General features: G+C 48.7%; 5 protein-coding genes across 5 annotated transcripts; 2 read left to right on the top strand and 3 right to left on the bottom strand.

Moving 5' to 3' along the window:
* Positions 1 to 1,252: 1,252 nt before the first annotated feature.
* On the bottom strand, positions 1,253 to 2,068 carry GIQ15_01087 (THUMP domain-containing protein; the record flags this gene model as incomplete). The annotated part of the gene is made up of 4 exons (XM_033548504.1): positions 1,253 to 1,402; positions 1,500 to 1,640; positions 1,731 to 1,945; positions 2,011 to 2,068. The coding sequence occupies 4 exons, from the start codon at positions 2,066 to 2,068 to the stop codon at positions 1,253 to 1,255; spliced, it is 564 nt and encodes a 187-aa protein (XP_033409455.1).
* An 812-nt stretch (positions 2,069 to 2,880) lies between these two features.
* Positions 2,881 to 4,723, top strand: GIQ15_01086 (pyruvate decarboxylase; the record flags this gene model as incomplete). The annotated part of the gene is made up of 4 exons (XM_033548503.1): positions 2,881 to 2,989; positions 3,059 to 3,139; positions 3,194 to 4,421; positions 4,492 to 4,723. The coding sequence occupies 4 exons, from the start codon at positions 2,881 to 2,883 to the stop codon at positions 4,721 to 4,723; spliced, it is 1,650 nt and encodes a 549-aa protein (XP_033409454.1).
* Positions 4,724 to 5,887: 1,164 nt separating this feature from the next.
* Positions 5,888 to 9,541, bottom strand: GIQ15_01085 (transcriptional activator SPT7; the record flags this gene model as incomplete). The annotated part of the gene is made up of 4 exons (XM_033548502.1): positions 5,888 to 6,434; positions 6,495 to 7,183; positions 7,244 to 8,388; positions 8,452 to 9,541. 4 exons carry the CDS (start codon positions 9,539 to 9,541, stop codon positions 5,888 to 5,890), a joined length of 3,471 nt encoding a protein of 1,156 aa, XP_033409453.1.
* Positions 9,542 to 10,450: 909 nt separating this feature from the next.
* GIQ15_01084 (uncharacterized protein) lies at positions 10,451 to 11,211 on the top strand (the record flags this gene model as incomplete). The annotated part of the gene is made up of 2 exons (XM_033548501.1): positions 10,451 to 10,484; positions 10,571 to 11,211. 2 exons carry the CDS (start codon positions 10,451 to 10,453, stop codon positions 11,209 to 11,211), a joined length of 675 nt encoding a protein of 224 aa, XP_033409452.1.
* Positions 11,212 to 12,403: 1,192 nt separating this feature from the next.
* GIQ15_01083 (protein-tyrosine phosphatase) lies at positions 12,404 to 13,576 on the bottom strand (the record flags this gene model as incomplete). The annotated part of the gene is made up of 4 exons (XM_033548500.1): positions 12,404 to 12,420; positions 12,486 to 12,945; positions 13,016 to 13,281; positions 13,414 to 13,576. The coding sequence occupies 4 exons, from the start codon at positions 13,574 to 13,576 to the stop codon at positions 12,404 to 12,406; spliced, it is 906 nt and encodes a 301-aa protein (XP_033409451.1).
* Positions 13,577 to 14,269: the final 693 nt, after the last annotated feature.

Raw genomic sequence — 14,269 nt, 5'->3', positions numbered from 1 at the left:
AAAGATATCCCCCTTGTAGCAGACAGATGGTGACGAGACCTTCTGTCTATATAGGACGACTCTTTGAGACGCCAAGTGATATCGAGAAGCCACGCAGGTTAGGTTGCGAACGATAGCCAGATTTAACGTTAAGGGAGTCGCTTGCTAGAATCCAAGCGCCACACGTATGGTGGATTATGCTTTTGATCAGCCAACTAATGATCCAGTCATCCCACAGGGTTCAATACATTCGGTTGGTGTAGGTGTACTCCATCATCGATTGCGCGTCCAAGTCTTTATTTTTGTAAAAAAAATGGTGAGTAATATTGAAATTTGGGCAAAGAAAGCTGCGCCGCAGGACGACTAGACAGCTGACGATACTGAGCCTGGACATGGCGATTGGCGGCTCGTGCCGAATGACGATAGTCGGGTAGGTATATAAGATGATAAACCCGTGTCTGCATCGGCGGGCATCGCGGAGCTCGCGCGCCGCAGGAACGAACTAGGGCGGCAAGTCCTGACCTCCATGGTATCCGCACCCTGTGATGTGCCGCTCAAAGGTTGGATCATGACTGTAACCTCGCCAGAATTTGCTGTGTTCAGTAATAATGCTCGATGCATGTTTGGACGTGAAACGGGGATGATGCCGATTATGCGCCGGGTCGCACCAATGAGAGCCTCGCTTTTGGCGAGATTTCAGATTCAAAAATCCTCAAAAAGAATGCGAGGCAGGTGGATCGCATCCACCCCGAGCTTTTCGTCTCTTCGTCAGGCCGTGGTTCAACTAAACTTCGCCGTCGCTGCTTGGCGTCGAAGAGGTGTCCAATCGCCTATCCAGCAATGTAAATTCTACAAGCTCTGCCGCAGAACGGGAGATGAAACGAGAGAGCTTGGGGATGCGAAAGAAGTACCATGGGCCTCGTGTTTACGGCATCAATTTAATTTGGTCGGAATACTGGATGTCGGCTCTAGCACGCCCGAATTTACCGAGCGTTCCCTCTCCGTGCCAGCACATATTAAACCTGGTCGCGTAGTCCGTATACAGCAGTCTCATAGGTTAATCCCAAGGCGTTTTCAAGTTGGCGGTCAATGCGTTTCCCTGATCCTGATCCTAATGTCGCATGCGGTATCTCTCGGGACGACAGGCGAGAGACGGATGGCGAAGCGGTGGACAGGGCCTTCCAACCGCAAGTGGTCGTTTGGCGAAAGGCGGATGGGGGCCAAGATACGGAGTTACTTTGTCTTCTTTTTTTTTTGCATCCGCTTCGCCCTGTCAAGCTTCCTTTCGGTCTCTCTCAGGTTCCCCTTCTGGCCTCGTTTCCGGCTTGACTTCCGGGCGTGGCGTTGGAGAATATATCTCAGAGAGGTTGTAACGTTTTAATTCGTCATAGTCTCCCTCAACCACGCTCATGCCACACATGGTCTAGAAGTGTGTCATCGTCAGCTATCTCCGCGGACGATACAGGGGGTAAACTAGCTGAGAAGAAAGGGAAGAAAAATAGAATGTAAGGTATACCCACCTGGAGAACGTCGACGAGTATTAACAGATCGTAGTTCTTCAGATCCACTGAATGCTCACTTCCTACGATACCGGCGACAAGCTTGATGACTGAGTCTCTATGGCAGTCTGTGTTGTTTCGAATAGTCGGTCGAATGGCATACTAAGCGAAATATACGCGCGTCAGTAATGTGCTCAACAGTCAATCATGGGGATATAGACACCTCGCCTGCGAAGGCAAAGAGATGTTTACCTTTTTGGGAGGACCGCCAGAATGGAAATGCGGCTTCAGCACATCACGAGCCAACTCCTCCAGCCCGCCCCCAAGGATCTTCCTCATGGACGTAACTGGAGTCAACCGTTTGACCCAACGGCTCCTCTTCTGTTCGGGATGCGTCCGGGCATCAATGCATAGTTGATGTACAATTTCTACCGGATTTACGGCTTTGTTGGTCTTGACAAACATGACTGCAGAGTTTAAGTCAGGGATGCAACGCAATATAAACGGGCTTTGCATTTCCGGGGGAGCTTACGACACGGAACATCCAGGTCTGCGAGCTGGAATGGCGCCTTCGATCGCTTTGGCTGCATCTGCTCCACCTCTCGTCTGATCTGCTCTTCGATATCAACAGCATCATCGGCCGTGGTATCATCCTTTTGATCTAAACCAGTGCTTGGCAGTTCCTGTGATGGCTGTCAGTTCAATTGCCGAAAGGAAGCTTACATATGTGTGTGTGTGGGGAGGGGAGGGCAGTTCTAACCTGCGAGAGGAGATCCAGGATCTCAGCAGAACACTTTCCTTCCCTGCCTCTATCGCAGCTAACAAATATCCCCGAATCGCCAGCCTCTAGTCTTCGTTTTGAGTAGGACTTGCGCCCATTTTCGCGAGAACGGTCTTTCCACTGGCTCTGAAAGACAATATATATATATTAGCCCTTGTTCGCACAACTAAACGACGTAGGTTGACGGCTCCCGCCGAACCTGGGCCGAGCCAGGCTGTCTGCGTCCCGAGGAACTTACTTTCTGTCTCTTCCTATCCTGCGACCCTGGATCACCCGCCTTTCTCTTGCCTGTGCTACCCCCCATGGCTCTTCTTCCTATCGCTAAAACAGCTGTTTCTGTGGTGTGAAGCCAAAGTCAGACCCCGTCTTGCTTATCAAATCAAGGGAAGCACGATAAGATAAGCCCGGACCGGATAATCTTCTACCCGGGCGAGCTTCCGGCTGACGTCATCGTCATACGTTAAAGAGGGTCTAGATAAGAAAACAACCCTTGACAGCTCTAGAACTGCAGGAAACAGGTTGTCTCCCTTGAATATATAAAGTGAGGGGTCCTGGTTCACTTTTCAATCCTGTCTTCCTAGTAAACACAGCCTGCCCCAGTAGACAGCTTCTTCCGCAATCATGACTTCAGATATCGTTGCTAGAGAGCTCGAGGAGCCTGTTGACGTCGCAGAGTATCTCTTCAAGCGGCTCAAGCAGATGGGAGTCGGTTCCGTCCATGGAGTTCCCGGTAGGCCAATTGCAGATACAGCTCTTCTATTCTTTACATGTTACATGCTAGATACTAACTATAGCTTAGGAGACTACAATTTAGCGGCCTTGGACTATCTCCCCAAATGTGGATTGCACTGGGTAGGAAATTGCAATGAATTGAACGCCGGTATGCCTTAGCCCTTGAAGCGTGGTTATTGCCCTCAGACTAAGCGTTGAACAGGTTATGCTGCCGATGGCTACGCTCGAATTAATGGAATGGCGGCATTGATAACGACGTTCGGAGTTGGAGAGCTTTCAGCCCTCAATGCTATTGCCGGAGCATACTCTGAATATGTGCCGATAGTCCATATCGTTGGCCAGCCGAACACAGCTTCCCAAAAGGACGGGATGCTTCTTCACCACACGCTCGGTAACGGTGACTTTAATGCCTTTGCCAACATGAGCGCTGGTATTTCATGCTCGGTAGCAAAGCTGAACGATCCCCGTGATGCTGCTGCATACATCGATAGTACATTGAAAGAATGCTGGACTCGCAGCCGACCGGTCTATATCACCCTACCTCTGGATATGCTCAGCCAGAAGATAGAGGGCAAACGTCTGAAAACCCCCATCGACCTACAACTTCCTCCAAATGAAGAGGAAAAGGAAGACTATGTGGTGGACACCGTGTTGAAATACCTTCACGCTGCCAAAAGACCAGCTATCATAGTAGACGCTTGCGCCATCCGCCATAGCGTTCTCGACGAAGTCCACGATCTGGTATCAAAATCAGGTCTGCCCACCTTTGTTGCCCCCATGGGTAAAGGAGCGGTGGATGAAACTCTCCCGAATTTCGGTGGTGTATACGCTGGCGATGGTTCTACCGCTGGCGTGAGAGAACACATCGAAGCCTCGGACTTAATTCTCAGCATTGGAGGCATCAAGTCGGACTTCAACACGACCGGATTTACCTACCGAGTTAGCCGCCTGAACACGATTGACTTCCACAGCAATTATGTCGTCGTTCGTTATTCAGAGTACCCCGGCGTTAGGATGAAGGGCGTGCTTCGAAAAATTATCGACCGCATGGGTAAGCTAAATGTCACTGCTCCCCCAAAGCATGAAAACGTACCAGAGGAGGATCCAAAGGCGTTTTCAGCCCCGACGATTACCCACTCATGGCTATGGCCAACTGTGGGCAACTGGCTGCAAGAGAACGATATTGTGATCACCGAAACGGGAACTTCTAGCTTTGGGATCTGGGGGACTAGATTCCCAAAGGGAGTAACCGGCGTCAGTCAAGTTCTCTGGGGCAGCATAGGCTACTCCCTCGGAGCATGTCAGGGTGCCGCTCTGGCAGCAAAAGAAATGTCACAACGTCGTACCATCCTGTTCATTGGAGACGGTAGCTTCCAGTTGACGGTCCAAGAAATCAGCACGATGATCAGGAATGAATTGACCCCGATAATGTGAGTTTTTCCACATCCGATGTACCACCTCCGTCCCTACATTGAATTTTGTCTAATGGAGAGTCAATAGATTCGTTATTTGCAATAATGGGTATACCGTGGAACGATACATTCACGGGTGGGATGCAGCTTACAACGATATCCAAGAATGGAAGTTCAAGGAATTCCCTTCGGCCTTTGGGGCGAAACCAGAAAAATATGCAACATATCAAATCCGGGAGAGACAAGAACTACTTGATTTGTTCTCAAACACAGAATTCTGCTCCGCAAAGCGTATCCAGGTATTGTTCTCTGCAGTCTAAATACTTGTACAAAAAGAAAAAAACCTGCCCTACTAACTTAGCTCTCCTTTCCCTAGATCGTTGAAATTCATATGCCACAGGAGGATGCCCCGACTACCTTAAGGCTGACGGCCGAGATGGCAGCGAAGAGAAATGCATCGCGATGAAGTATCCAATGCCAAAGCACCAACCAAGATAATGCTCAACTTTATCCAACCTAACTACTTAATGTGTAACTGGTTTACGTACTGCCGGTGTCTTCCTGGCTGTTTCTTAAAAATTGAACCTTAAAGGGTTATTTAATATAGTTGCATACATATATCATTGCTTGCAAAATTACAGGTAGAAAGTAGGGATAAAGCTGGACGGTATTTATATGTCCTGCTACAACATTGGTATGGAGGATTAAAGCCAAAAAAAGAAGGAACCGTCGAAAAGGGGATAAGATAGAAGGAGCGACAAGGGAAAACTAACTAACATTGTACATTGGCGTTTCAACAGTGAACTGAATGGTATCAAAGTAGTAGATAAACCAAAGAGAAAGGAAAGTCTTTGAGTATCGTTCCATCTATTAAAATAATTTAAAACATAGGCAGAGAAGCAGACTGGATGCCAAAGGATTAGGGGTGGTGCAAAATCGAGTAATACCGCCATGTGATGAACCGGTTAGGTGTAATAATAATCATTCAATAAACGCATCAACCACACATAAACCACAAAAAAGGAAAGCATAGCATAGGAGGAAATGAGCCAAAGGAGCATGTACTAGTAATCAAAACACCCACGGCCAACAACCCCAAGACCGGCAAAGACACACACAAGAAACAAATATCATAATTGGCTTCGAAACGCCAGAATCCGCAATTCCGGATATCACCTGAGCAATGCGAAGGATGCGAAAATGGAAAAGGGTGTCAGGAAGAATACAGAAGAAGAAAGGTAAAATGGTCAACATGTATGGCGTAAATAGTAACCCTTCTAACGCCCACCATCGAGTTGTTGGTAGGGCTAGAGGTAGAATTGAAGTTTGGGGGCTAAAAACAGAAGTAAGGAATAAAGAAACTGAAGGGGATAAAAAGATTGCATGATAAAGGTCATAATCCAAACCTTTCGTCCTGGAGACTACCCCAATTTTGCTGCAAGTGTGCGTTTTTAACTGGCGTCAAGATAAGTGACCATAAGCCTTCATGCGCTTCCTTTCAAGGGCTGGCTTCCCATTTGTTCGGAGGCAACCCCGTTTGTATCATTGGCATTTCCATTCATACCAACATGGCCGTTGGACCCGTCTGTCAACTTTGATTTCATAAGCCCTTTCATAGTATTGTTAGGGACAGTGACCGTAGAAGCTGAATCATCAGCAGCTCCATCAGCGCTAAACATGCCAACGGAAAGACCAACATTCTTCTTAGCCTTTTTCTTGCTGGGTTCCAAAATGATTCCTTTGGCTGATATGGAACTAGCGGGGGGCGCTGGTCGCTTCTGAGGGCTAGAGCCGATGCCTTGAGAAGGCTGCGGTGGGATCTTTCCTGATGCGGGAACGCGTGGTCGTCCTGCCATTGGCCGTTGTTTGGGTGGGAGTTCATGATCTTCAATTAAAGGTTCATCTTTGTTGGCGTGGAGCTTCGCTAGGAAGAAGTTCCGAGCAAGACCAATCTGCGACGGAATAGATTCAAGCGTGATCTTAGGGTATTGGGGCGGTGTTGGGAATAAATCGGATGCCGATTGGGTAGAACTGTAAAGGCAAGTCAGTAACTTGATACATAATAGCACAAGTGGTAGACTATTCACTTACTTTGCGTTTTGGGCCTGGTGGGCGTGGAACATGCGGTTCTGAAGGAGATGGAGAGGGACACTTAGACTAGCGAGACCGAATTCCTTGTCCAACCCAAGTTCCTTAAATCCAAAGAAATCCTCGTCGATGTCATCGGCAAAGTCACCTCCGACGAATTGCTCGCTCCCATCATTGAAAGCTCCGGATCCGTCGCCACTAGCGTCAGCAAATGCAGGTCGTAGAAGTTCAGTAAGATGGTTTTTCAATCGATCATGTATCACGCTGAGTTTTGCGCCATGGCGGTCCACATCTTCTTTAACATAAGCTTCCAATGCATCAACATCTGTACCGACAGCTTGAAGAGTATGCAAAACCATCTCTTCGGAGGTATATGGGAGCTTCCATTCCGACGTGCCAGCCGGCTCTGATGAACTCTCGACGGCAGGGACCTTTGGGGCTTCCATATATGATTTAAGCGTTTGGCCGATTTTGCAGAAAAAATCTGATGCAACATCCGTAATGGCATCCAAAGCAGAGGGTTGATACTCTTCAAAACCTGTGTGATATAGAATTTTCCCGATAGATCGTTGAAGTGCGGCCCTGCAGACCCAAGGGTTGATGACAGGCCCCTCGCCATTCATGACGTGAGGAGCAATATCCTGTTCGATGAGTCGTTCAGGCTGGTATTTTTGAAACTGATTTTGATACATCTAGATAATGCCGTTAGAATATTGAAAGATTGGGCAAGGGTAGGTGGGAGTTCGTCTAACCTGAGATTGTTGTTGCATTTGCTTGACAATGCTGATCTTCGAACACGCTTTCCTTGTTTCTTGCATCTGTCTTATATTGGCGTCCATCTTCTTCGAGAATTTGCTGACTGGAGCTGTAAATGAGCCGCTAGGGAGGACTCGAAGGAATTCTTCGGAGTGCTCCACCACGTTCCCCTCGGCATCCTCCACCCAGTGGAGGTTTTCAGGGAGATCAGGGATCACCGACATCACATCATAATAATCAGGGAGCATTTTGTCTTCTTCCTCCTCAATCCCTTCCGCAAGGGTCTCTCCACTAGGCTCGGCCTCCTTAGCTTGGGAGGGTGCGGCTTCGGGTTTATCTTGTTCACCTGGGGTTGCTCTGCGGTGTCGAATCCACCTTCTCATACCAGATTTGGTTCTGAGGAGCGCTTGTTCGTCTGGGTTGAGTTTATCTCCTTTGAAAAGTCGATGTCTTTCAGCAGCCACAAGAGCACGATCCTTCTTTGTCACTAATTTCCAGACCTTGAATTCCGGGTCTTCAAACTCAGATCCAAGTCCTAAAAGCGCAGAACATTGACCAGCAGGAGGCGGTCCAATGCAATCGATATCCATACTATCGCCTTGAGTGGCAGTAAGGCCGTGATTGTTTAAGGTGAGAGGCGTTAGTGTACCGGGAGGGGGTGTTGAGGAATCGTTCTGGCTCCCATCCAAGACAGATTCCTGTCTCACGAGCGGTGCTTCTTGGGCTTGAGGTCGAGAATCAGTAACAGAGGTAGTCTCCGATTTCGTCTCGGGAGCTGTTCGTGCTGTGGTGGTGCCCTTTTTAGATTTCTTTCCAGGGGCCTTTCGACCGCGAGAGGACATGATAGGTTCATCGTCGCTCTCCTCTGCGCCATCAAGATCAGCAAGCTGAAGTCTGCGTTCCTCGGCTTCCACTTCGGCGCGATCTCTGATTACGATATCAGGAATCAGCGGTACAAGCTTTTCTGTTTCCTTCCTCATGTACAGGGCGTGTTTACGGAGGAAATGTTCTGGGTTGGCGTTGTATTTCAAGCAATTGGCCCAGATCAAATTAAGATCGTCGACAAATTCTTGTTTTGATTTGTATTGGATAGCCTTCAGCTTCTTGGTCATGGTTCCCAGGTCCATGGGTCGTTTGATAACTAGAGCATAGATATTAGACAACGAACCGAGAAGCCAAAGAGGCGGTCTTAAAATGCACTTACTGTTAACATAGTCGGGCGCATCCCGCCGATTAACCTTGGTTAAGAATGCGCTAGAATGCTCTGTTTGGGCTTTGAGTTCGCTCAAGACCTTTTCCAAAGCTTCGTATAACTCCTCTTGGCCAATTTTCTCTTCGCTTGCCCATTTGCTTCGATTCTTTCGGACCTCGCTCATCAAGCTCCGCAGTTCAGCATCAGACGCCTGGACTTCATGGCGCTTCATGTCAATTCGCGCAATAAGGTTCTTAAGTGTCAGGCTGGATGCGCCGAGATTGGCGCTGCTTAGGGTTCCATGGCCAGACCCCTGAGCGGCGGCGGAATCATTATTAGTATTGTTCTGGCTTGACATCTCGGCCTCGACTTGTCTCTCAGACTCCTCCAGCCGCTGCTGGTCCAGCATCGCATCACGGTCGTTCTCCAAGGTGTAGAATATGGTATGGAAACTCTGACGAGCAGCCTCCTCCGTGGCTTTCTTATCTTGCTCCAATCGCTTTCGGATATCCTCCGCCGATTCCTTCTTCGCGTCTTTCGAGTTCTCCGGCGCAGAACTAGGCTGTGTGGGTAGTCTTGAAGGGGATTGAGGCGCGTGCTTCGGTTCAGGGGGGGTGGGCGCGCTCTTGGATTTTGGGGGAGAAGGCCCCTGTGCCCCAGAGTCGCTGCCTCCCTCGTCATCATATTCGTCGTAATCATCTTCGTCTAAGTTCCTGGCCGGTTTTCGGGGGCCAGCTGGGAGTTCTGGCTGCGCAGGTTCGGGTCCGTCTTCGACGGCGTTGGTATCACGAGACTCTGCGCTGGGCAGGCTGTTGTCCGATGTCCTTTTGCCACTAAATAGATAATTTATCCTGGCCTCGCTTTTCTGATAGCTGTTTCTGAATGCGACGATGCGAGGGTCTTCCTCGGGCGCGGGATCCATTTCTGATATCGACGTACCGCTCTGCATAGACTCCAAGGTGGCACGGGACCGCAACTGGGGTGTACGCGGGCGGGATGGGGTTCTGGAGAGGCCATTGACGGAGGAATGCGTGTCATAGAAATCGTCGGGAGGTCGGAGATGCCCTGGAGGAAGCCAGGTGTGGTGGTGATTGAGCGACATGGCCGCGCCAAACCCGCTATACCGGGCGGGCGAGAGGGTTCGGCCCTCCACGCTTTGGAGCCAGTTTCGGCAGGCAAGAAGCAGGCGTTAGGACGCGGAAAAAAAGCATGTAAGATGGTGGCCTGATGGCGACAGCAGCTCCAGCAACCCGCAGGATGACAAAAGAGATGAATGTGTTGAGTTATTGATGGCTCCAAGGGAGCTCTTTTTGGTGGTGATTTTTGCGGAGGTGCCCATGATGGAGGCTGCCCAGACTTGTAGACAGCAGCCAGGTCACGTGGACATCACCCATACGGCAGCCATACATAATACATATAAGTCTATACATAATACATAAGTCTGTAAGTCTATAAGCTATAGTATAAGATGTGTACGAGCATGAAGATAAGATATATACAGCGGCCTTCTGGAGATATCAGCTACGGTCTAGTCGGAGGTCACCGCGGTCGTGATACTACCTAGAAGCCCTTTAAAGCCTTTAGGTGTTATTGTAAAATGCCTACATAAGAAATCTAGCCAGATGCTGCTCTTACATACTGTTTCCGTAGATTTCTCTAGCATTTAGAAGCTCACTCTATATTGTATGCTGATGGCACTGCTTTGAGCCTCCAACTTGATATTGAGACGGTCACGTGGTATATATTACATAATCACAGGTTTCGTCTGCTTCTTCTATCTAGAGACGATCGCGACTGCGACAGAGACTCAAACAGACAACCTACGCCGGGGTATGGCCTTTCGCAGAAGTCGTACAGGGACAGCATATTACTCAGATGACCAACGCCCAGCTTTAGCCCTAGACTGAGAACAAACGAAGCTTAGCAATCGGAACTGCTTGCCTCTCGCAGGATCAGGCAGCCTAGTACTCCGGATCAGAAGGATAGCAGTTAACTCCATATTCCTTACGCAATGGCGATGATCCGAATAAGATATCCATTTGCTGGTGGGTTGTCATCCTCCGTTTTACATGTTTAGCCCTGCTAGGTTACTCCCTAGGAGTCCGCGTACCTATCTGACTCGTTTGCATAGGAGGGTTTGCTGCTCTGCTCCTACTATCCGCCTACCTTAGCTTTGCCCCCCATACCACGCCTCCGAAGGAAGGAGAGCCTCCAGTTCCATCACCTATACAAGTCAACGGCAAAGTCGTACACCTGGTCACCTTTTTCCTACTGTCACTCGCATTCTACTGGGTCCTAGACACCACCCGCCGAAGAACACTACATTTATCGCTCATCGTATGCACGCTGGTCCTGGGAGTAGGGTCTGAAATCGCACGGGGACTTATTCCGAATGGCGGTTCTTTCGATCCATATGATATTCTGGCGAATACCGTCGGAAGTCTCGCAGCCATAGGGCTGTGCACATGGTATCACAAGCGGATGCTTGAACGGAGGAGAAAAGCAAGGTTCGGAGCCCTTATGGAGAATGGAGAGGAAGATGTTGAGCTTGGCTTGGCGAATGGTACCGGCGAACAAGAATCAGGCATCACAAACGCCCAGTCGCTAGAAGATGAGGTTGATAACTGGGATGAGAATGCTGAAGATAATTGGGAGGTTTCGGAAGATACTGGAGATGCTGGGCCCGCGAGCGGCGCGTCCAATGGAGATATTGGTCAGAAGCCTTCGCCTGATCAAATAGGAAAAGTTGGCGAGAATGACCATAAGAATTGAGGATCACTTCTTATCCCCAAAAGCACTCGCTCCACGCTATGACTACGTACGGTATACGACTTGTTATTGATATTTATACACGGATGGCATTTGGGATTTTTTTTTTTTTTACTTATCTTTTTTTGGCGCTGGCGAATCAAGGCGAATTGTTGTTTCATGTTTAACTCGATTGTACTTTTTGTATTTAATATGCGATATTATTGACCTTGCCAGACTAATTTCAACTCAGCCTATACGCAGTAATGGGACACTTTACTCCGATTCTTTTTTATATCTCGTTCCTCCGAAGGTCCTTCAACTCTTAATCGATCGTTAAGATACGCTCTCTGCAGTGCCCGAGAATTTAATTGACCTGTTGAAGCTGTACAACCATGACCTCTTAAGAAAGAATAAGAGGCGCAGCGAGTAATGCCAGTCAAAGGAGAAACGGAACCAGTTAGGGGTATTTTGTCCTCCATACATGCACCAAGGAATTCTATTTAACTATGCAACATGACCATCGTAAACACATAAGACAAAAACAGGGAAACCAGGTATAAAGGTGAAAAATCAACTAAAAAGGTGTATAAATTTAGGGGAGGAGGGAAAGAAACAGTCTGAGCGAGGAGGGGGCGGAAAATGCAAGAAGTCATGCAAGAAGGAAAAACCATTTAATGTCCCAATAGAAAAACAATTCGAGTCAAATATATGAAGACAGAAAATGAGGTTCCGTGGGATGCAAAATTGTTTTGTAAGGAGTATGGATAGGAAAGAAAAGTATATGCATCTAGAATGAAAGCGTAGCGGAAGAATTGAACTATCGCCTCAATCCTCCTCATCGTCATCTTCGTCATCTTCGTCATCTTCATCTTCGTCGTCTTCGTCGTCTTCTTCGTCGTCTTCTTCGTCATCTTCATCCTTACCTTTATCATCGACTTTACCGTCATCCTTGTCCTCTTCATCCTCGGAACTAGCCTTGATGCTGATATCGCCAGGGCTCAAAGCGACTAATTCAGGCTTAAACATCCCGTCGTCAGGTCTCGGTATTTTTTGAGGGCGAGGCTCGATTGGAGCTGTCTCAATGCCCAACTTGATTTGAGTTTGCTCTTTCAGAACGTCATAGATGAATTGATATTGAAAGGCATTGTAGACCATGAGCATTCGCTGCTCCCTTAACCGATTCACGGTGTTAAAAATTGCATCCGTTGATTTATCAGTTTCCTTCAGCAGCTGTCCAGACCGTAGCTGTCTCAGCAAGTGATCTAGAGCGATGAAGGTTCCCGTTCTTCCCACACCAGCGCTGCAGTGCACAATTCTGGGATTGGAAAACGATTGGGCTTTTTCTGCTGTGACTGACATAAGATTGAGGAGGGCATCTCGATCAGGTCCCTCGGGAGTTCCATAGTCGGACCATCCGGCGAAGAGGAAATGCCATACCGTTTTGGTATTTGAGCCAACGCGAAGCTCAAGCTCGCTAACATGGGAGCGTATTGTTTCATCATATGTCGTGTTTAAAAGGGTCACTGAGCCAGAAAAATAGCCGTCTGGGGGAGTTGCATCATCGCTACCAACAGGTTGATCCGCTCTCCACGAGGAAAATTCAAACGTAGGATTTTCCATATCCTGTGGGAAATATTGAGCACATTTTTCCTTTCCGGATTCGACTGTTTGGGTGAGCATAACCAAGACAGCAACTTCACCTGCCTCATAGTAAATCATATTCCAAAAATCGGCAAGCCGATCGCGCTTTGGGCCCTATCAACAATCGAAAGCATTCGTAAGCTAAGGCGAGACTCGTGTATACAAAAGTCGATCTTGAACGTACCTGGCTTGCAATGTATTTATACTCTCCTTCAGTCTCTGGGTCTTTTAGCACGATGGGGGAGGCGTTAATGAAATCGCATGCTCCAGGCGGGACCTTGAGATGAACTCGACAATTCTCCCACGCCTGCACGTCTCCGTAGCGATTCCGCGCCTTCACCTGTGGACTCGTGTCTAACGTCCATCTATGAGAGGGATCTTGCGACAAGGCGCCTGCAGCTCTTCGGTGTCGCTCCATCCATTCCAGGTCGCTAAACTTATCACGCACATCTATATTCCAAACATTAATCCATGTACCTCTCTAGTAATAAGAAATAGTAAAGAACGAAAAAGGGAAAAAGAAACAAAGAGAAAGGACTACAAAAGCATCCCGCCGGTGTAGCAAAAGCAGGGTCAACTCACATTGAGCTGGCTGCTTAAGGTATGAAGGAATCTCAGGCCCCCCTTTGTTCAGCACAGATTTACAATCCGTATCCGACGATTCTGAACACTGGCCAGCCGACACTCTGCTATCCGTCGAACGGCTTCGCTTGGATAGAGACGCAGACAGATTTACCTCAGCCATCTTGACAGCAACCGCTCTGCTCAGCGTCCGCGCCTGACCGACAAACTGACGCACTTTCTCGACGGCGGTATGGTTCCGGGAGAAGAAGGCCCTGCGAGAGATGCTATGCAAACTCCCAGCATCCGAAGAAGGGACCGAAGAAACCGGCGGCTTGTCTGTCGCAGCGGTACCCGGGTTGATATCCAAGCAGGATAGGTCCGGGCAGCTTTGTGAGCCGTCCGGGACAAATGAAGAGGCCAGGATTTATAGTGGGATGATCGGAAGAAACGCCCTGATGGCGAGAGGAAGACGGTTTTCGGAAGAAGGGGATACGGATCTTTATGGGTATCAAACGTTATAATATCGCAGATGGATGGGATATCGAGCAAGGAGACATGAAAATGTGGTTAGAGGGGCAACGGGGAAAGACACTCCTTCACGATGCGAGTAGTCATTGCCAACGGGGGGATTCACTGCACAGAGGAAAGCAGAAGGCTCCACGAGGGAAGCGTATCGGTCCGCAGACGAGGATATAGATACACAGCCGGGAAGCAGCAGGACCAGGAATATCAGAAGTAGGTCTCGGGCGTGAGGCTTCGTCGGCGAGACTGGCAGCAGTGATAGGCGTCTTGTCTGCGTAGGGCGAGATGTTGCAAGGTCTCAACTCCCGAGGCCGACCAGGACAAAGTGACAGAGCGCAATTAAATATCTACG

The sequence above is a fragment of the Arthroderma uncinatum genome, assembly GCF_011692745.1.
Source record: "Arthroderma uncinatum strain CBS 119779 chromosome Unknown scaffold1, whole genome shotgun sequence".
Taxonomy (NCBI): Eukaryota; Fungi; Ascomycota; class Eurotiomycetes; order Onygenales; family Arthrodermataceae; genus Arthroderma; species Arthroderma uncinatum.
The sequence above is the reverse complement of the archived record's forward strand: the minus strand, read 5'-3'. Positions and strand labels throughout refer to the sequence as shown.